Source organism: Mus musculus, chromosome 13, assembly GCF_000001635.26.
Source record: "Mus musculus strain C57BL/6J chromosome 13, GRCm38.p6 C57BL/6J".
In the NCBI taxonomy this organism is placed as follows: Eukaryota; Metazoa; Chordata; class Mammalia; order Rodentia; family Muridae; genus Mus; species Mus musculus.
The window spans coordinates 43,296,301-43,317,985 of record NC_000079.6 but is presented as its reverse complement, the minus strand read 5'-3'; the positions used below and the strand labels follow the sequence as shown (position 1 = coordinate 43,317,985).

The 21,685-nt window shown below is 47.3% G+C and overlaps 1 protein-coding gene and 1 long non-coding RNA gene across 5 annotated transcripts in view; one reads left to right on the top strand and one right to left on the bottom strand.

The window, feature by feature from the left end:
• Positions 1–258: 258 nt before the first annotated feature.
• Positions 259–13,614, bottom strand: Gm52047. 3 transcript variants are annotated; one of them, XR_003950636.1, is made up of 3 exons: positions 12,256–12,502; positions 11,524–11,630; positions 259–541 (listed from the first exon to the last, which is right to left on the bottom strand). It is a non-coding gene; the product is annotated as a predicted gene, 52047 (long non-coding RNA). The 3 variants fall into 3 exon arrangements; XR_003950634.1 differs by lacking the exon at positions 259–541 and adding an exon at positions 5,247–6,874 and having other exon boundaries at positions 12,256–13,614; XR_003950635.1 differs by lacking the exon at positions 259–541 and adding an exon at positions 5,247–6,874 and having other exon boundaries at positions 8,610–11,630.
• A 199-nt stretch (positions 13,615–13,813) lies between these two features.
• The window catches only part of Gfod1 (glucose-fructose oxidoreductase domain containing 1), a 108,933-nt gene continuing 101,061 nt past the window's right edge, over positions 13,814–21,685 (top strand). Inside the window, exon 1 of one of the 2 annotated variants that reach the window (NM_001033399.4) lies at positions 13,814–14,741. In NM_001033399.4, the coding sequence (NP_001028571.1) occupies positions 14,489–14,741 (253 nt within the window). In that variant the 5' untranslated portion in view covers positions 13,814–14,488. The other variant, XM_006516932.4, reaches the window with a different exon arrangement.

Genomic DNA, 21,685 nt, shown 5'->3' with positions numbered 1-21,685 from the left:
TGTTTATTTCTCTATTCATCTAAATTGGGTGTGTGTGTGTAATTTTCTCCTTCTGAGTTATATGAATGCTTAACTCATTAAGTTTAAAATGTATTTTGTATCTACAGAATGTTCTTAAGACCTACATTGCTCATTGGGTACAATTTTTAGCTAACCCATGTATATTTTTGTAATGCATGATTTCATTGCATTCCATTCTAAATATTTCTTTTTCATCATAGTTTTCTTTTTAGTATAGAGACTATTTAGGGGGTATTTTTAGTTGTCAGAGTTATGGGATAGAAGAATGCATTTCTATTTCTGGTTTCTATTTCCAGTGTATTGTGGTGAAAGAACACAGATCAATGACATCATTCCTCTGGAATGTCTTGATTTCCTCTGTGGTCCGATAAATGACGGGTGTATGTTCTGGGTTGGGTATTCTCCAAGGCTGGGATTGTAGCCTACGGTTAAGCGTGTGCTGAGCAGGTGCAAGACCCGAGGTTCAATGGCCAACAAGCACACTTAGAATGTCCAGGGGTCTTGATCATGTTCATTTTCTCTGTTAAAAAAAAATTAAAAGGTAGGAAAAATCATGAGCTGGGTAGGTAACAGCAGAAAAATCTTAAACTCAGCAAGCAGGAGCAGACAGAACCAGCAATCGAAGAAAGTCCGAATACACGCACGGCACGCACGGCACGCACGCACACCTCAGATACACAGAGATAAAGACCCTTTTGCAAAGCGGAGCAGGATCTTAGGAAGCCAAAAATCCAGTCTCAGCTTGACCGAGGTCCAGGGTTTTTAAAGTCTCTGAAGGTTTCCTCTCCTAATTTAGGGTTGATCAGTTTGAAGAGAGACAGGATGGCTGAACAGCCCACAGCTATGTAACAAGTCCTGCTCTGGCCTTGGGGCTTTGATGAGGCAATACATTCGCAGGAAAGCTTCGGATGGGAGAAAGAACCTTCTAGCCTTTGTTTTAAGCCACTGGCTTTTGTCTCAGGTCAAGAGGGGGAGGAAGAAGCCAGCCATCTTGGAAGTTCGTTATCTTTATTACTGAGTCATGGCCTCTCTTCCTACCTGCCTGCTTGCCAGGGAATTTGTCTAACTCCTAGTCCCCAAAGGTACCTTTTTTATTTGCTTTGGGAATATCCTTTCTAAAATTCATGGTTTTGTAACAAACAGTATTGTTTGGTAAAAGAGAAAGAGCAGCTTTTAGGAGCCTGGCTTTTTCAGGAGAGGGGGAAAATAAAGGGACTGCAGTGTTAGACCTTGAAGGATAATCTGTCAGGACAGCCTAAAGGACTCGTCCTGGGGACACGGACTTTCCATCTGAGTGAGGGACATCTAAGGCTACGAAACGGACAGACAGGCACCCAGAGAAGTAGCTCCCTTCACTCAGTGTGCCTTTCTAAGCACCATCGTCACAGTAAACTAACAGGAGCGATTGGTTTGGCCTAAGCTTCTGCCGGGCTCAACACATCAACTCAACACCTTGAAGCTCGCTCCACGCAAGCCTACGCTAGGGTGTCTATATGTCCTTCTGAGATGCATCAGCAGGAAGAGGTTTTCTGCTTTAAGGCTACAAGGAAAAGAGCTTTCAAGTGTCTGCTGCCTTTGTGTCTTTTCCTCTCTTTTCTCCCCTTTTTTGTCTCTGCCTGTCTTCATGGAGCAAATTCTACCTTATGGGGTAAGAGGTATTGCCTGAACACAGAATCATAAACACAAATCAATAAGGTCTTTTAAAGATTATTTTATTTTTATTTTAAGATTATGTGTTTTTGTGTGTGCACGTGAGTGCAGGCACCTTGCAAGGTCAGAGGAAGGCGTCCCTTGGAGCTAAAGTTTCAGGCCTTCAATGAGCCTTTCAGCATGGGTGCTGGGAATTGAACTAGGGTCCTCTGCAAGAGCAGTGCACACTCATAGCTGATGAGCCATGTCTCCAGCCTCCTCAATGAAGATCTTCAAATTAAAGTTGCAATTCTCTGTCTCTGTCTCTGTCTCTCTTTCTCTTTCTCTCTCTTCCTTTCTGTTTAAAATTTGAGTCAGGGTCTCAGTTTTTGTTTCATCAGGTTGGTTTTGAACTCATACTCTTCCTGCCTCTGCTTCCTGAGCCCTGGGATTATAGGGATGCACCATTATGCCCAGTGTACTTTGGCCTTTGGTGCTGCACTGCAATGATCTATTTGCTGGATGGAAGGAGCCATAAGGAACACCATGGAACCTGTTGTCTCTGCGCCACGTCTATAGCCCCTTAATTTGTTTCTTATGTTTTAAAATTTTTGTCACACAGTAATTATACAAGTGTGAGGTACGATGTGATGGGATGCTCTTTAAACTTCAACCGCAAGGCCACATCAGGTGGTATGTGCCTCGATTCCAGCACTGGGAGGCAAAGACAGGTGGAGCTCTGTGAGTTTGAAGCCAGCCTTGGCAGTGGAGCAGGCCAGTCAAAGGCTATAGAGTGAAAGCCTGCCTCTGTCTGTCTGTCTGTCTGTCTGTCTGTCTATCTGTCTATCTGTCTGTCTAACATCTACTTATTTATCTATCTGCTATTTATCATCTATCTATTATCTATATCATCTATCTATTTCTATCTCTATCTCTGTCTACTAATCTATCATATATCATCTACCCATCACCTATATATCTACCTAGTTATCTATCTGTTTAAGCATATGTATGTATATGTATGTACACATATTAGCTTTTGTCCCTCCCAAGCAGCTTTTGCTCATGCTTGCTGAGCTGCACAGACAGCACACCACACTTGCTTCTCGTTTACTTACACAGCAATTGTGCTGACCCCTCCCCAGCAGACAGAGGCAGGAAAAGGGTAACAGAGCAGCATTAATGCAGAGAAATCACAAATGCTAGGCGTGCTGAGGACTTTCACACCTCAGTATGAAAAGTTGTGAATTCGTTCACAGCAGTTCCCCAGATACTCCTGTGCCCTCACAGGGCCTTCCCTTTATCCAGGGTCCTCTTCCTATGGTTCTGCTTAGCCAGGCTCCAATTCTGTCTGAAAATATTGAATGGGAAATCCCAGAAACAAATAGTTCATAAGCTGGGTTTTGTTGTTGTTTTGTTTTGTTGGTGTTTGCTTTTTTCGAGACAGGGTTTCTGCATGTAGTCCTGGTTGTCCTAAAACTCACTTTGTAGACCAGGCTAGCCTCCGACTCACAGAGACCTGACTGCTTCTGCCTCCAGAGTGCTGGGATTAAAGGTGTGTGTCACCACACATGGCTCAGTTCATAAATTTTAAGAAATTTGTATTACAGTATATTATAATGATTATTATTGTTTTTATTAGTTATTGCTCACATGCCTGGTTTAAATTTTTCTGGTGAGTATGTATGTACAGTATGGAAAAAAAAAAGAAACAAACAGGGCTCAGCATCACCCCAGCTCTGAGGCCTCCCTCCCAGGCCACCCTGGATGTATCTGAATCTAAAGATGGGCTCCTGATTTACCTTAAACTCATTCTCATCCTCCCAGAGCCCAATGTGACTCCACTCTTGAGCTAGAGAGTGACACCCAGAAGCGCCCTGTGACAAGCAGGACACAGCAGAACACCCAGAGACTCCTCCCTGTGATGCATCCGTAGACAGAGCCTGAGGTAGGACCTGAGGTAAAGGCTCCTAGCCCAGGGGACAAGGACCAGGAGGCCATTTACACATCCAAATGCTTTCTCTTCACTGTGGCTGGAAGACCAAAGGGGAAACAGAGGTGCAGACAGTTGGGTGCTGCTCTTCTGTTTATTCGATTTCTTCTTAAACCCACAGGTGGGGTGGCCTACACAACAGAGAGCATGTGTCACCACAGTAACCTGTACTTTTAAAAATAAAGAAAACAAGGGGATAAAATGTACAGTGGGATGCTTTTTTGTAAATCTAGTTAATTGGTGTATTTGTGTGTGTGTGTGTGTATTTGTGTGCGTGCGCGCACACACTGTTGTGCCACTGTGTATGTGGAGGTCAGAGGGCAGCTCTCAGGAGTCAATCCTCTCTCTCCATCATGGCTTCCTGGGATCCTACTCAGGCCATCAGGCTTGTGTGGGTAGCACTTTTACATTCATTCATTCATTCATTCATTCATTCACTCATTCATTCTTTGAGTTTCATTCATCCATAAAGAATGAAATTTACATAGAAATGAATGGGACTGGAGCTTATCATGTTTGGTAAAAGAAGCCAGACCCAAAAAGACAACTATCATGTTCTCTCTCATACACATAACCTAGAATTGCATCACATATGCAACATGACTGTACATATGTGACACGAGATTAAAAGGTAGATTATCTGGAGAGAAGAGACCCAGAGCGTGGGGGAGGGGATTGGGAGTGTGGGGACCACCAGAGAGGAAGGATAACATCTATGCAGAGAAATGTCATGATAAAACCCATTGTTTTTTGTTTACTAACAACAACAACAATAACAACAACAACAACAAAACATTTTAAATGAAAAGAAAGAAAGAGGGCCAGCAAGATGGCACTGTATGTGAAGGGGCTTGCTGCCAAGACTGATGTCCTGAGTTCAATACTTGAGATCTACACGGTGAAAGGAGAGAACTAACTCCCATAAGTTGGCCTTTGTGCCTCTATGGCTAATTTCTTTATTCAACAGCAAGGCAGGAAGGACTGCCTGAGGCTCTGGGATCTAGCTGTCAGTGAGTTTGAGTTCTCGCTGGAAGGTGCTTACATTCTATCTAGGCAGCGCATCATCAATGCATTGAACCAAAGACCGGGGCGGGTGCTGCACATGGAACTAAACGGGCTGTGACTGGAGAGCACCTGTTGGGGGTCAGAAAGGACTAGGAACTAGGCGGACTTGCTTCTTACTACAGTTTAGGGTCATCACAGAGGAGAAGGCTGGTCACACTGTGTTCACAGTCAGAAAGCAAAGAGCAGCTGGCAGGGGCTGCAGGGTGGGAGAGCAACAAAGGGGATGGCAAGGAGGGGGCCCAACAATCAGAGGTGATTTAAGCCCAGGTCCTGTGGCAGGATCCTCAAATCCCAGAAGAGAGAGATGTAGGAGTCTACAGATTTCCCAGAATTTCCAATGCAGGAAGCTCCCCTAATGTTTCCAAATATACATTTGCTCTCTGGACCTCCACTGCTCCCAAGTCTCCAAATGCCTCCAGGTCCCCCAATACCTGCAGGTCTATAGATGCCTCCAGGCCCCCCAATAAATACCTGCAGGCCTACAAATGCCTCCAGGCCCCCCATTACCTGCAGGTCTACAGAAGCCTCCAGGCCCTCCAGTGAACTCAGGCTTCCAGTTTTACTCACGTCCCTCAAATGTATCATGTCTCCCAGTTCTGGGTCCCTGAGTCCCTCCAGGGCCACAAATCCCCCCCAAGACTCCAAGCAAGGAGCTCACCGAATACATCAAGGAACAAGGTGTAAGTTGGAATCATATTTTCGGAGTATGTATCTGACTTTTGAGCAATGTGTGGGGCTGGCACAAAGGATTCACTTGAAGGAGTACCAGATCCCAGTGTGTTTGAAGAACAGGTGGGCTAGATGCCCTCAGGAGCATCCCCAAGAGCATCTAGAAACTCCTGTGAAGTGGGTGGGTGGGCCCATGCTCACTAGACCAGCACAAACATCTTTATTAGGGTTTTAGAGTTGTGAAGAAACATCATGACCATAGCAACTCTTTTGTTTATTGTTTTTTCCAAGACAGGGTTTCTCTGTGTAGTCTTTGCTGTCCTAGAGCTTGCTTGTACACCAGGCTAGCCTTGAACTCAGATCTGCCTGCCTCTGCCTCTTGGGTTCTAGAATTAAAAGAATATGCCAACACTGCCCAGTATCCATGACAACTCTCATAAAAACAAACAAACAAACAAACAAACATTTATTTGGGGCTGGCTTACAGTTCAGAGTTTCAGTTCATTATCATCATGAAGGGAAGCATGGTGGCATGCAGGCAGACATGATGTTAAAGAGGTAGCTGATAGTTCTACATTTGAATCCACAGACAGCAGGAAGAGACTGTCATATGTTAGAATTAGGGTTATGTTAGGGTTAGAGACCGTCATACTAGCCAGGCTTCTGAACCTCAAAACCCACCCCTAGAGACACACCTCTCCAACAAGAGCACACTCCCCAATAGTGCCAGAGCCTGAGCTTATAGGGACACATTTCAATTCAAACTACCACAAGTGATCATGTCCCTGTTACTGCTCCTGCCTCTGGTGATCCTGTGTGCTCAGGCCTACCAGATGTTGGCTCCCTTCCTCAAACCAGCTCCTCTAATGTCTTCCCAGCTCCTCTGCAGTCTTGATCAAGCTTAGGGAAGTTCTGGGTAGAATGCTGGCTAGCCAAGCCTGGACTGCAGCAACATTTCCATAAAAAAAAAAAAAAAGCCACAGACCTAATTCAATTTGTAGCCTTTGAAGACACAACAGACTCAGCTCCAGCGATAAGCTCTAGTACCTCCTCCCACTTCGTAGATCCATCTGCAGTTCAAGCTCCCACCAAAGATGCAGCCTGCATCCAGAGCTGCATCCCCTACCCCAGATGATGCTCCCAGCATACCTGCATCCGAAGGCAAGTTCTGGAGGGGGCAGCTGAGAGCTCTACCTCAGAATTCAGGTCTGGGATCAAGGCCTCTTACAGATTTCATGGCTCCTTGGATACCTTGTTGTTTCCTGATATTGCCCAGCCCTATTTACCCCAAGGTTATTTCTAGGAGCCCTTTGGTCCTTGTAAAGACAGCAGTGAACCAATAAAAGGTGGCATCACAAAAGGACTGATTGATGGCCCCAGGACATTCCTCTGTCTATATAGGAGGCAGGAGGCAGGTGTGGTGGCCCTGCTTAGTCCTGAAGATCCCAGGTGAGGTCTTAATTTTGATTCATGTTTCTGAGTGTACTAGCTTTCAACCTGAAAAAAATCAAGCAAGCAAGCAATCAGGCAATCAGTCAATCAAGCAACCAAGCAAGCAATCAGGTAATCAATCAATCAAGGAAGCAAAGCAGCAAGCAAGCAAGCAAGCAGTCAGGCAGGCAGGCAGGCAAGCAAGCAAGCAAGCAAGCAGAGGACAGAAAGTAGAACCATGCTAAGAAACCTGAAGGCCCTATTTCCTCTAGAAAGTCTCCAGCTCTAAAATGTTCTGCAACCTTCCAAGATTGGGTCACCTGCTGGCCACAAGATGTTCAAACATTGGAGCCTGTGAGGAACATTTCACATTCAAACTACAATGGTCTACTACCTGCAGTGTGTGTGTGTGTGTGTGTGTGTGTGTGTGTGTGTGTGTGTGTGTGTGTATACTGAGCTAAGTCCTGTGGCCAACAATGAACCAGCTCTGAAGACAAAGGATAGAAGCAAGAATATTCCTAGAGTCAGGAACGGAAAGTACAAATGCCCTGTGGTAGAAAGGAATCAGGTGAGCCTCAGGGACCAAGGCGGTACAAGAGTGGCAGGAACAAAAGGGACATTGGGTCAAAAGCACTCTGTATTGATCAGAGTGGTGGAGCAGCACACAGAACCTTAGCCATCTGTTGAGGAATTTAGATGGATTGCAACAGGGATAGAAAGGTTTTAAACCTGTTAATGACTACCCAATGCTTTATAAAGCTCTCAGATTTCCTGTGAATCAGAGAAGCAAAAGCATGAAGGGCTATTCTATGAGAAGTCCAGGGTAGACCAGATGGCCACTACCCAAGCTCCTGTCCACAAAGAACAGCAGCAGGAGAGATCTTTTCCTGACTTAGATAGCTGTTCGTGTGACTCTCTTCAGGAGAATTAAGTGTGATTCCCTTCTCTTGGGAATGGAATGCCAGGTGGGGAACTAGGGTGAGGAGGTTCACAGTAGGGGCTTAGTGTCTGGTGTAGTCATGGGCTGCATACTTCCTGACTATGGAATCAAGAGACTAAAGTCTAATTGTGTGTGTGTGTGTGTGTGTGTGTGTGTGTGTGTGTGTGTGTGCATTTGTGTATATTTGTATGAATGTATTTGTATATATTGGTTTGAGTATATGTGTATGTGTGGTGTGTGGTATGTGTGTTCTCATGTAGTCCAAGTTAGCCTTCAACTCACTACATATCCAAGAATGAGGATGAACTTGAACTCCTGGTCTTCCTGCTAAGGGACAGGGGATCACAGGTGTGTGTGTTGCTACCTTTCCTGCCTTTAGTCAGCACTGGGAACTGAATCCAAGGCTTCCTGCATGTTAGGCAAGCTGGCAACTACATTGCCAGCCCCAAGTTACTCAAATCTCAAAATCAATTTCTTAGGTGGAATGGTGGAGAGAGCTGTGTCTGCCTGAGGGAGCCAGGAAGAGTCACACGTTCTGCCGGACGAACTTAGTGTCCCACATAGGGCGCCAGTACTTTTTATGTGACAGCCATATTGGAGAGGAAAAATTAAAGAGTTGAAAGTTAAAGTTAAAGACAGTTTAGCACTCAGCCTCAGGACCGAGTTTGCAAAGTGCTCAGTAGACCTGTGGTACCACTTCTAGCATTCTAGCATTCCCACCCACAGCTTGAATTCCAAAGAGCCGAAAGCACATCACAAGGCAGATATTATTTATAAGGTTATTGCCTATTTGTAAGCACTTGGTAAAAAGTAACCAAACTCTGTTTCCATTCTGTGCCCAAAAAGGAACAAAACTCATACCTGAAAGCAAGACATTCTTCATCTGTATTTCCTAAAATCATCAAGCATAGAAACCCAAGTGTCTACAGTGACTCTGTCAGCGTGGGGTGACATGTCCCATTTTCTGACTTTTCTGGAGGTGGAACATGTTTCCCTTTTGATTTTGAGACAAGATCTCGCTTTGTGCCCTGCACTAATTTTGAGCTGTGATCCTCTGTTTTCACTCAAAGCATGCTAAAATCATAGATGAACATCACCATGTCAGGCCTTACCATATCTCTTTCTGAAACTCCCATAATATTTACAATTTTTTACACCAAATTATTACTGAACTATTAATTTATAATTATATTATGATATATAATATATACATACATTATATATAATGTATCATATATAATAATTGAACAGTTAAATTATTACTGACCTATTTTAATATAAGAAATCCCAAGTCAGCATTCTTCTAGAAGCATGAAAATTATTTTTTTATTTCTTTTTTCCTATTTTTATTTCTTTTAGATTCAGCTTTTATGTGTATGGCTATTAGCGCGTGCCTTTCTTCACGAAGACTCCTTCTTTTCTGATGTCTCTAGCTTGTGTCAAGTTAACACACAAAATCAACCATTATCATCCCCTATAAGGGCATGACTTAACTTAAGAACCTCCCACCAGGTCCAAACTCCTAAAGACTCCAATACTTCCCCATGCACTGTGGGGATCAAGCCTTGAGCACATGGGACCTTGGGAGGACATTCAACATCCAGATTATAGCAAGAAGGGGAAAGATAATCTTGGGCTTGTTTTCAACACTGTTTTTAAAAATATTTTTTTAATTTCTTTGTGCATGTGTGCACATACATGCAAATTGTGCATGTGTGTGTGTGTGTGTGTGTGTATGTGTATGTGTATGTGTATGTGTATGTGTATGTGTATGTGTATGTGTGTATAAGCATGTGCACAGAGCTATTTAAGTCCACAAGAGGGCATTGCACCCGCTGGGGCTGAAGTGACAGGTGATTGTAAGCCACCTGAAAGAGTCACTGGGGACCAAACTCAAGTGTTTTACCAGATCACTACATGCTCTTTACCCTGGAGACATCTTTCCAGCTCCTGTCAGCACTGTTTTAAAATGTCTAACTGTCAGGTTGGATTAGGTGGAATCCCAGGTCAGGCTTTCACATAAGAACAGTAAAGAATACCACACATATTTTTAAAAACAAAAACAAATACCAAAACCCAAAACTGTGTATGTGCAAACACTGTCTATTCAAATGGTTGTATTGCTGGGGCGTGGGGCAGAGGCACACTCAGAGTCACCCTATGGCTGGAACAGATGAAGCAAAACCTACTAAACCAGTAGGACACAAGAGCACACCCAGATGACACCCACTGCCTGTGAGGAGCCACCTCACCTCTTTTCGCTCTCTGAGAGTGTCCATCTACTACCAGACCTTTCTTCCTTTCAGTCCCTGGTGACTGCAGGAGTTTCTCTCTGAGGGTTGTGTCTCAAGCCCCTTACAAGCTACCCACCATACAAATCTTTCAGCAATTCCAGGTCACATCTCAGCCACCTCCACAGGCTCCCCTTCCACCTTAAGTATATTCTCCATCAGTCTAGAAAACTCTCGCTTCTAACTCCAGTATGCCACCTGAAACCCAAGTCTGGTTCTCTTTTCAGTCTGTATGTGTTTGTAAGCTTTCCTCTTCAACTTCAAAGGCCTCATGTACACCCACATGAGCCCTGGCAGCCCCTGCCTGGTTGTCTCAATTTATGTCCCAAACCAACAGGTCTCCTAAGGTTAGCATCTGAGGGAGAGGCAGTCCGACATTTCCAATGCCCAAATCACTGTTGTGTATATGCCTGGCTAAGTCCTAAAAATGTTAAGCATCCCCAATCATAGCCTTCTCTTGCTAATAACACAATGACACATAATGGGTAAACATAAAGAAAAGAGGTTTGTCTTGGCTCAGGGTTTGGTCCAAGGGTAAGGGCCATGTCTGGGGATGCTGCTCTGCTAGCAATGTTCTAGAGTGGTACGAGGCATCACTGGAACGGGACAGACTCTTCTGGCATTCGCTCCTTCTACGAAGCCTCCAGAATTCAATCATGGTGCTCTGCTCTGATGACTTATCCAACCCTAGTAAGCTTCCAAAGGCCACAGGTATCAGACATTCAGAAGTGAAGGAGACCTGAGGCATCCTTCCAGTCTCAGTGAGTCTGCAGTCCATTAGGCAAGTGGGTGATAAACAGTCGACATAGGGGGGAAAGCAGTGATAAAGGATGACTTTTGTGACAAGGAGGGCACTTTAGAGGAGGTGGCCAGAAAGGTCTGACCTAAGGGGAGGAGGACATCTGAGCACAAGCTAGAGAAAAGTGAGCAGCAGGCCTCTGTCTGTCTGTCTGTCTGTCTGTCTGTCTGTCTGCCTGTGTATGTGTGCGTGCATGTGCATGTGTGTGAGGCAGAGCAGCTAATATAAAAGCCTTGAGATGAGAGCAAACTCAGCTTGCACAGTGCAGAGCTAAGAGACCAACGCGCTGGAATACAGAGCCTGTAGCCGGAAGTGGTTAAATACTAAGGTATGCAAGATCAGAGTGAGGTCAAGTTAGGTTACGTAGGGTTGTTCAGGTTCCCTAAGGACTTTGGAATATATGTGTCACTCAAATCCATTGTCGTTGTAGGACATGAGATGACTCACCTTTCAAAAGATCGCTTTGCTCTCTCTGGCTACTGAGCAGAGAGTACAGAGTGAAAGCAGGCAGACCAGCAAGGACAGTGTCTAGCTACTGATATCCCGGACTTAAATGCTCCAGCAGGGGCATTCAAAGGGCAGCCTCTCTTTGAAAGACATGCATAAAAGTCCATCTTCCCTCCTTTGTGGATAACAGGGAATGGTATTGTTACAGGGGACTGAGAAGGTGTATATATGTACATACCTGTGGTATAGGCTTGGGAGGTGGAGACAGGAGGATCAGAATGTAATCAAGATCGTCCTCCTCTGGATAGTGTGTTGGATTCTAGCCTGAGCTACATGAGACCTCATCTGAAAACAAAACAAAAACCCAAATAAACCAAACCAAACCAAAAAACAAACAAACAAACAAACAACAAACAGTGGCTGGAAAGATGGCTCAGCAGGTAAGAGTGCTCACTGTCCTTTCAGAGAGCTTGAGTTCTGTCTCTGATGCTCATATAGAATGGTTCACAACCACCTGCAGCTCCTGCTCCAGCTTCAGCAGATCCAGTCAATGCCCTCTTCTGACCTCCAAGAGTATATGCATTCATGTGGTATATACCCACACCCATACATAGAAACAATAGTAAAGGAAAAACCCAAATCGACAAACAAACAAACCCAAACAACATAAAAGAGCATAACGGAATTCATTCAGGATATATACATGGCCTAACATTTATTTTCAAATAGAATGTATGTAATAAAAATAAATATCAAAATAGAGGGCATATATATCACATAGAACCTTTCTAGGGAGCATCCTTCTCAGGACGTCACGACTGTCAAATCACATGGTCCTCTCTAGTGTTAGCTATTGTCCCCCTTTACAGACGGACACAGAGAAGACATTTGTCCCGGGTCCCACAGGGTGTAAATGGCAGAGCCAAGAGTCAGCTCTGGCTTCTGACTCTGCAAGCCAGGAGTCACCCACCTTGCACCTGTCCAGGGGCGGCACACCGTGGCTCTCGCTCTGCTCCAAAGCAGCACCCTGGCAGCCATGGCTGCACGCCTCCTTTTCCTTAGGCACTTCTCAGCTAACCATCAGCAGGCATATCTTGTCTGCTCTTTGTCTGACCCTGTTCAGGTTGTTGCCAATCCCGGAGCACTTTGTCCTTTTTAATAATGTCGTCCTGAGGTCAACTTTGCCTCCTCCCATTGCCACATCAGCCTTTGTGTGTGTGTGTGTGTGTGTGTGTGTGTGTGTACAGCTCTCTCCAAGAGCCCCGTCTCTGTGCCAGTTGTTACAGTTGCTTTAAACACTCGGATGTATCATGTTTTCCACGCTTATGTTGAAGCAGGACACGTGTCTCTTCCTCTGAGTGCTAAAGGCCAGGGATGAACATAATAGACAGTAGTAACCTCACCTTTCCAGAAACACTGAGCTAGAAGAGCAGGTCCACTTGCCCTTTGGCATTGACTCCTCCCTCCCAGTACGAAGAGGGCACAATGTGACAGGTGGTGAATATCCATCCATTTGTGTACTTAGACAAGTGCCTACTATCTCCTTAGGCCCCGTGATAAGTGACGAGGATATCTTGAGCCATCAGACGCTCACTCAGTCACCACCGCAGTTAGGGCTTTCCACGCATCTCGGACTGATGGTCCCCAGCATTCTGACTGCAGATGTATTAAAGGCCAGGAGAAGCGCTGTGCCAGGGAACTGAAGCTGACAGAGGGCAGTGGCCAGGAGTGGCAGGCAGCCAGAAGTAAACAAGGAAGACCAGACTCTAGACACACGTGCCACAGCCACTGCGGAGTCTGGGTGAGGTCGCCCATGCCACATGGGCACAAGCATGGAGTAGGTGACCAGTGGAGCCTCCTCAGGAGTGGAGTTGGTTTGGGATTGGAGCTGGCACACTTGCGAGTCAGAACTCTAGGGGTTCAGCGCCGAGATGCTGGTGTCTGCCTTCCGATCCTGGCACTGTTGTTCATGTGTGTCACCTTGAGCAAGTCCCTTAACCTCCTCAGAGCTCACTTTCTCATCAATGAAACGAGTTTCCAATAACCTCAGGGTTAAGTGCCTGGACAGCTTCCTAGAGCAGTGGCGAGCACAGAAAAATATCCGGGAGAGGAGACTGTGAACCACGCTGCTCACACTTCGTGGGGTCCTCCGGCCTCCCCGGGGTCTTAGCATCCGCCAATCTTTTCCAAGGAACCCAGTCCTAGCCTATTAAGGGCGCGCCCTGCTTTGATAGATTTATTTGCTTGCTTGGGCGGAGCTTGGAGCACAACGAGGAGGAGGCGGCCGCGGAGGCGGAGAGCGCAGAGAAAGGGAAGCCACCCGGGGGCAGCAGGCGAGACAGGCGGGGCCGGGGAGGAGTCAAAGCGGGTTCCAGGGGCCGGGCGCTGAGCGCAACGAGTGCCTTGGGCGGCGGAGACAAGGGCGGGGGCGACGCTTGGCGGCCAATGGAGCACGGCGCTACCGCAAGGGCGGTGCAGGAACCCCGGCCGCTGACAGTCAAAGTCGCCAACTCCGCCCTCGTACCCGCGGGATCCCGGAGCCGGAGCCCGAGCCCGAGCGGGGCCGAGGCCGCCCAAGGCGCGCTGCGAGCGAGCGAATATGGCAGCAGAATGAGGAGCCTGGCGCCGGGTGGTGTCCGCCGCTGCGGTGCTGCTGCTCGGGATCGGCGCCTGGTACACTACGAGCCTCATCCTTAGTCGGCCTCCGGGTGGCCTCTGGGTTCCATTCGTTACCAAGGACTTGGGGAAAAAGAAGATCCGCAGCCCACAGAGGGTGGTGAAGCGGGAGCGCCATCCGGGAGAGAGATTCTGCCGGGATGAGCCGGCCATGGGGCGGCCTCCGCGGGGCGCACGGAGCCGGCCGGCGCTGCGGCGGGAGCGCTGCCTGAGCCCGGGCTCCACGGGGCTTCGGGGCCTCGTGCGTCCTGGCGGAGTCCCTGCCGCTGTCTCCGGGAAGGACACGAGCCCCGAGTGGCGGGCACTGCAGCAGTCACCGCGCTGAGGCTCCCGGAGCCTGCAGGGTCTGTGGTTCGGTGCGCTGTCACGCCACCGCACTCGGGCGCCTTGCCCGGGGCTCGGCGGCTAGCGCAGCGCAGCGAGGTCGGTCGAGGAGCCGGGGACTGCGGGACCGGCCGGAGAGGCGTGTGCGCCGGTGTTCGACTGGAGATCCCGGCAGCAGCAGAACCGGGCGGACCTGAGCAGCCATGCTTCCCGGGGTGGGCGTGTTCGGCACCAGCCTCACAGCCCGAGTCATCATCCCGCTGCTGAAAGATGAGGGCTTCGCGGTGAAGGCGCTGTGGGGCCGCACGCAGGAAGAAGCCGAGGAGCTGGCCAAGGAGATGAGCGTTCCTTTCTACACCAGCCGCATCGACGAGGTGCTCCTGCACCAGGATGTGGACTTGGTGTGCATCAACCTGCCGCCGCCGCTCACTAGGCAGATCGCTGTCAAAACCCTGGGTGAGCGACCCCTCCCCCAGCCCTCTCTTCTTTAGCTCGGCTCTTCGCTTCTCTCCAATTGGACATATCCCAGGAATCCCAAACCCAAGCTTGTTAGTCCCAGCTTTCCCCTTTCCAGTCGGTGGCCTCCCCCACCTCCACGCTTCGCTCCTGATACCAGCTGGAAGCGCATCCCCACGTGTGTGGTGCGGAGGCTAGAATAGGCTTGGATTCTAGGTATAGGAACCGAATGGGTCAGATACAGAAGACCGGTTGCTGTTCCAGGAGGGAAACTCGGTACCCAGCTGTATACGTTAGTTAGTGCTCTGGTGTGTGGGTGCGCGTGCGTCTGGAAAAGGAGAGCGCGTGGCCAGGAACCCTTGAATAAAGGGCCGCACACGTGGTGGCAGGGTTTTTCCTGGGTGTACCTGTTTGTGAGCAGCTGTGGCACCCAGTTTGGATCGTTTTGTTTCCCTCCACAGTAAGTGAGTTTACTGTGAGATTAGAGAACTGACAGCTGGCTGGAATTATCTCTTCTGCTCTGGAAGGAAGCAAGTGAGAGTGGGCGGGTCTATCAGAACACTCTCAGATGTGTCAGAGGTTAGTAAAGATTGTAATTTAACCTTTGGGCACAGTCTCCCAGGAGTGGGTGTCTACTCTAGTTGAGAATTATATACCTTGTATTCTTCCGAGATGAAAATTGTGGTTTCAAAGGCAAGGATGCTTTGTGTGTGTGGAGGGGGCCGGGGTGGGAGGGGGAAGCCAGACGCTGCAGTTTCCTTTGGAAACGTGCGATGGCACCTCCGTATTTTGCCTCGGGAATATTCCAGAGACACATTGTGTTTACAAGCAGGCTGGGGCTTCTTTCTGGGCTCAAACGAGTGTCTTGAGCAAGTCTGTTCATCAGCAGTTCCCTTCCATACCTAAACCAACCACGCTCGGCTATTCCCAGGCGTTTCATACTTACCCTTGGAAGCCAGGGTTACTGAAGTGGAGAAAAAGCTCCTAACAAACTAGGTTGGAGAAATTCTAACGTAGGGGCTACCGGTCTTTTCTTTACTGTATTTAATGTATTAAGCTTCTGGCTTTTGGAGCCTGGCTTCTTTAGTTTTGAACTGAATTCTATTGACTTTTAGCCAATGTTTCTTTTCTGTTTCACTGCTAGTTTATACTAGTTGTTTACACTGGATTTGTTTGTCAAGTAGGCGATTAAAAAGTTAGAGTATAAAACCTATTAGGGCAATTTCTATACCATGGGTTCCTCTTAAGCCCCATCTATGCTAAAGGCTTGGGTCTGGTCCGATTTGAAAGCTTGTTGGAGCATTCTTCTCCCCTCTCCGGTGGCATCTCTATAGGACAGGCCCTTGGAGCAACCCCACAACAGGGGGATACCAATTACAGAGCAAGAATGCTCTGATGGTCTCTGGTACTTACTATCATTGTTGTTTGGGGCGGGGTCTCGTGTATCCTAGGCTGTCCTTCAACTCCCTGCTTAGCTGAGGGCGGCCTTGAACTTCTGATCCTCCTGACTCTACTTCCTGAGTGCTGAGATTCCATCCCTAGTTTATTTGGTTCTGGGGATCAGACCCAGGGCTTCTTGCCTGTTAGGCAACTACTTCACTGATTGAGCCACACTTCCAGCCTTTATCTCATACTTTGGCCGCCGAAGCGTTTAGGGATGTGGACCATTGTTATACTTTTCTGGATACTTCTGTGATGGTGGTGGCGGCAGTGGTGATGATGTTGCCTGTGTGAGGACTTGGGGTGTTGCACCATGGTAGAATACCTGACTGGTAGGCACGGGCATCTGGTTTCAACTCTCAGCACTGGAGAAGAGAATCCATATAAGTTCTTGTTTTGTACTGACAGGGCTGAAGTTAGTTCCTCTTCAGAGCAAAAGCATGGGAGGCTCTGTTAGCTAGGTTTACCAAGTGTGAGAAGGGAACAGCCCTGGGCTTATCCTTTCACCGTGGGCTGTAGGCATTCTTCCTTTCCTTTTGAGTTTGTTTGCCCGAGATTCAAGGCAGTCCGTGATTATGGGAAATGCAGAGGCACTGGACTGAATTTCAAAATGGTTGCACAGGTGTTAAGACTTCACTGCAGACTTAGGAGGCTTCTTTCGATTGTACCTTCGAGGCTGCTCCTGACTGGCTTCTCAGTCACGGTTAAGAGGTTCTGCACACATAACACAGGAAGTGGAAAACCCCAAACAGTTATCAGGCTGGCCTTGGCTGCTGGAGGTTTGCACATATGAGCGTTTGCCTGGGACTGAAGAGAGCCATCCCTTTAATGAGTCCCGGTGAAGTGTCCTCCTTTCTCCACTGTCAGCAAGCCTGACCCATGGCTCAGTCCACGTTGTGACCTGATAAGGAGAAGGCACCAGATAAGTGAAATTGAGCCGGTGGCATTGTACACACCTTCCTTTGATTTCCAGAAACTCCCTTCAGAGTCCTACTGCTACCAGACTTTGGGACAGTCTATATGTATGCTTCAGCAAGCCAGGTTCAACCATAAGCCCATTTAAACAGACACATTAATAGCAGAAAAGGAGACTTATTCAACCTTGAGAAGAGGGACAAACGGGACCCAGTGACCCTCCCAGTCGGTTTTCAAGGTCTTCAAGTGAGACCTTGCAATAGAGGTTTAAATAGAGGCTCAGAATGACGGGTGGCTGAGCGGTTCCTATTCAGGTGCAGGCCGCCCCACATTGTTATGGCTCCACCCTCCTGCCAGGTGGGTTGACAAATTGCAAATCACTTACCTGGAATAAAACCTTTCCTCTGGCTGTCCCAAGCTTTAAGCTTTCTCTTCTCCCAGCATGAGATTCCTGGGGGGCTGGGGGGTGGGAGTGGGGCAGAAGAGGGGGGAGATTCCATTTTCTTGGGGTCCATTGTTTTAATAGTCTGAGAGACCAAGTAAAGGGTGTTTCTTTAGACTGTGTTCATTCTTTTCAGGGCAGTTACACTGCCTCTGTGGCATTTCTGCTGTAGAGATATTTCTGTCACGCACAGTTTGTTTGCCATTTAGGGCTGCCTATAACCGAGAACCTCTTGTGGGCCAGCCAGTGTGGTAGTTGGTTGTGTATAAAGCATTTTAACATGGTGGAGGCAAGTATCCAAGGTAGACATCTGGCTGATTTTCCAGATGAGGGTACCCAGATTTGGAGAGCCGAGTTCCAGCTACCCAGGACCATACAGCTAGAGTCCACCAGCAGCCCTCTCCAGCCCTTTCTTCTGCCACCTCCTAAGCTTTCCTTCCCTTCTGTCAGAGACAGCTCTCTCTCTCTCTCTCTCTCTCTCTCTCTCTCTCTCTCTCTCTCGTGTGTGTCCTGTGTTGCTTTCTATCCCACCCTTGGAATTGGTTCCCCCATATTAATGCCATCTCCTGAATCTTTCTGTCTTTGTTATCCTTTCTGGGACCTGGCTCACCTCAGTGGGTTCATCCTTCATTGTAATTCAGGTTATAACAGGGAGCCAGAGACACTGTTCCCATTGACTTTGCTCTTAGGAAAAGCCTTATTAGTTCGGTGGCAGAGTAAGCAAGAACTGATGTCTAAGGTGCCTGGCCAGCCTCGTGTCCTATAAGGCATTCAAGAATCCATCAAGATGGCTCAGTGGGAAGAGATGCTTGCCGTGCAAGCCTGGAGAACTGAGCTTGATCCTTGGAACCCACAAGGAGATGGAATGAGAGAGCTGATTTCATGGGCTCTCTCTCTCTCTCTCTCTCTCTCTCTGCACTATAGCATGAGTGTGTGCTTTCAAGTGTGCACATACACAAACTCCAAAATTAACATACCAATAGGGTATGTAGGAGAGGCTCCTGGTTCTTAAGTTCCGGCTTCTGTCAGGAGTGCCATTTGTTCCTGCGGTGGGATTAAGAATTGTGCAGCCTTCCAGACTGATCATCTGTTAGCATCTCCAAATCTCGTACTTCTGCTTCTCATCCCCACCCCCTCCTTTGTGTACCCTTCAAGGCGCTCAGTACCACGAACCTTTGTACTTTCTAGAACTACTTTGAATGCATTTGTTTAAAATTGCATTCAGTTAGCTTGAATAGGTTATATATTTACATGACACAAATTTCAAACTATATAGAGTTGGTGTACCCTATTCTGAGGTAATTAACCTTACTACTTTTTTTTTTCAATGTTTTCTATCAAGGTTTTTCTGGATATAGTAGTGAATATACATGTAAGAGCTCCCTCTGGGGACTGGAGAGATGGCTCAGTGGTTAAGAGCACTGGCTGCTCTTCCAGAGGTCCTGAGTTCAATTCCCAGCCTGGGAATTGGTGGCTCACAACCATCTGTAATGAGATCTGACACCCTCTTCTGAAGTGTCTGAAGACAGCTACAGTGTACTCATATAAATAAAATACATAAATCTTTAAGAAAAGAGAAAAAGAACTCTGTAGACCAGGCTGGCCTTGAACTCAGAAATCTGTATGCCTCTGCCTCTCTGGGATTAAAGGCATGTGCCACCACAGCAAGGCTGCATGTAAGAATTCTCACTTCTTTTGCGTGATTGTTAAAGTCCATTCATGCTACTGGAAATCCACTATTTATCATTTGACAGTGCTAGCTTGTCTATCAATCGATTGATCTATCATCTACTATCTATTAAAAGCATTTAATATTATATTAAAATTTCAGTGTATCATATAGCTACATATTCAGTTGACCCTCCACGTTTGTGAGTTCTGCATTTGTGTATTCAACCAACCATGACTCAAAAATACTTGAAAAACAAAGAGAAGAAACTGTACCTCTGCTGAACAAACACAAATGTTTTTCTTGCCATCACTCCCTAAACAGTGTAGTAAGACAACCACATCCAGAATTCTAACCCATTAGCTACCCTAGGCTGATAGGTTGAAAGCTGGGACAATAATGTAGACTACACACCAATGCTCAGCTGTTTTACATAAGGCACTTGAGCATCCCTGAGCCTTTGTACCTATGGGGATTCTGGGACCAATCACCTGCTGATAAAGATAACTGAATGCATATATATGTGTATGTAATATATCTGTTTTATACAAATATATACACTGCACCTAAACATACAAACATATATTTTGATTGTGATTGTATCCTTAGCCATGTTTTGGGCTACATAAGATCTTGCTGTATGGGTAAAATGAAAATGTATTTGACCCGTCCCCTGTTGTTCAACATTTGGGTTGTTTCCTATCTTACACAAACATGGAATGAGTCATCTTGAGGCACTGCCATTTTGTACACACTAGTGTGTTTGTAGCACAAATGCGTAAACCGAGAGCTGGTCAGGAAGTATATTCACATTTCATTTGATGTAGATACTGCCAGACGAGCTGGCACTCGACACACTCACTGTGTTTGGTCAGTTTTCTTCAGAGCTGCTCCCTGCAAGGCCCTGGACCACAGATACCTAGAGGCTGCTTGCCTAGAGGATGCCCAGAGTACAGTGTGACTCACACTGTTTCATCCAGAGCGGCTAACAGCTCAGGACAGTATCCCTTCCCAGTCAGCCTTGGGTCAGACAGAACCTGCCAAAAGTCAGAGTCCTCCTGCAGCAGGGCCTCTCTCCTTAGCGAATGCCGCCTGGCTGCTGGCCTAGGCCCAATCTATTCTCTGTACCATGGGAAAGGTGAATGTGTATATAAATAACACCTGCAAATGGCATTTCAGTGGGTCCCAAGGAAGCTGGGCGAACACTGATGGATGCTCAGGAGGTTCTTGGCTTCATGTTGTCCTGCCTCCGCTATGCCTCTTACATCGTTGGCAATTGAGCTCTCTCTTGGATGCACCACCCTCCAAGACCAAGGCCTCTGCTGTGTTCCTGAAATTCCCCTGCCACTTATCTGACTCTGGCTCTCTGCACTGGCTCAGGATGGTTGTCTAGACTGCTCGCTCTCTCTCTCTCCTCCCTTTGAATGGCTGGATCTCTCTCTCTCTCTCTCTCTCTCTCTCTCTCTCTCTCTCTCTCTCTCTCTTCTCTCTCTCCTCTCTCTCCACTCTCCTCTCTTTGAATGGCTAACTCTTTCTCTCCAGATCCAGCTCATGTGTTATTTTGAGGGAGTGACTTTTCTGGACCTCTTATTCTACCAAAGTTCCTCTTCCAGCGCTCTGGGTCTTTCTATGTCTCTTGCTTCCTTTCTGTCCTTGGTGACATTCTCACTGCTGATGAGTCTCGTGCCTGCTCGTTGTCCCTCTGTTGGAAGGTAGCCCTTCCAGGGCTGAGCTTTACTCTGTGTCTTCTTTACCCTCACTAGATCATGCCAGATACCAAGTCATCTAGCAGTCGGCTGCCAACAGCTGCAGGATGACCAGTGAAATGTGGAAGACCTTTTCATTGTGTGGACACATGATCTTAGGAATCACAGGTTAGGGACAAGACACATCCATCCACCCAGCATTTCTGTTCCGGGTATGATAATCTGCACCCCATTCCAACTTTACTGTGCATTGATATTACCCGGAGAGCCCTTTAAAACTCAGATTCCTGGGTGGTATCGGGGATGCAGTTTCCACCCAGCCCATGGTTGCAATACTGGACCAGCTAGACACTGGAGTTATGACAGCACTTTGCCATTGGAAACAGAGGGGCTTCCCTCCATGAGTAATCACCCTGTTGGTTAACTGTGCCAAAAATACCTGCTGCCTTGCCTGGAATGGGGTGCCACTTGCTGTCACGCTCCCTGTCCCCATGTTTGGAGGTAGCTGTGAAAAATAGAAGGTTTATTCACCCTGGGGCAGGTAGTAAAACCTGAGGCTTTCCCTGACCTCTGATTTTTGCTTACATGGAATCTTGCCCCAACTCGCTTGGCATTTGGCATCATTAGCTAAGGACCTGGGGCAGTCCACCCTTTCCTGGCAGCTGTGCTTGCTTTTAGCACCGAGGAAGGCTGCTGGGACAGAGGTGAGAACCGACGTCTCAGGCCATTGTTGCCACACCAGGCATTATATGGGCTTCAGATAATGACAAAG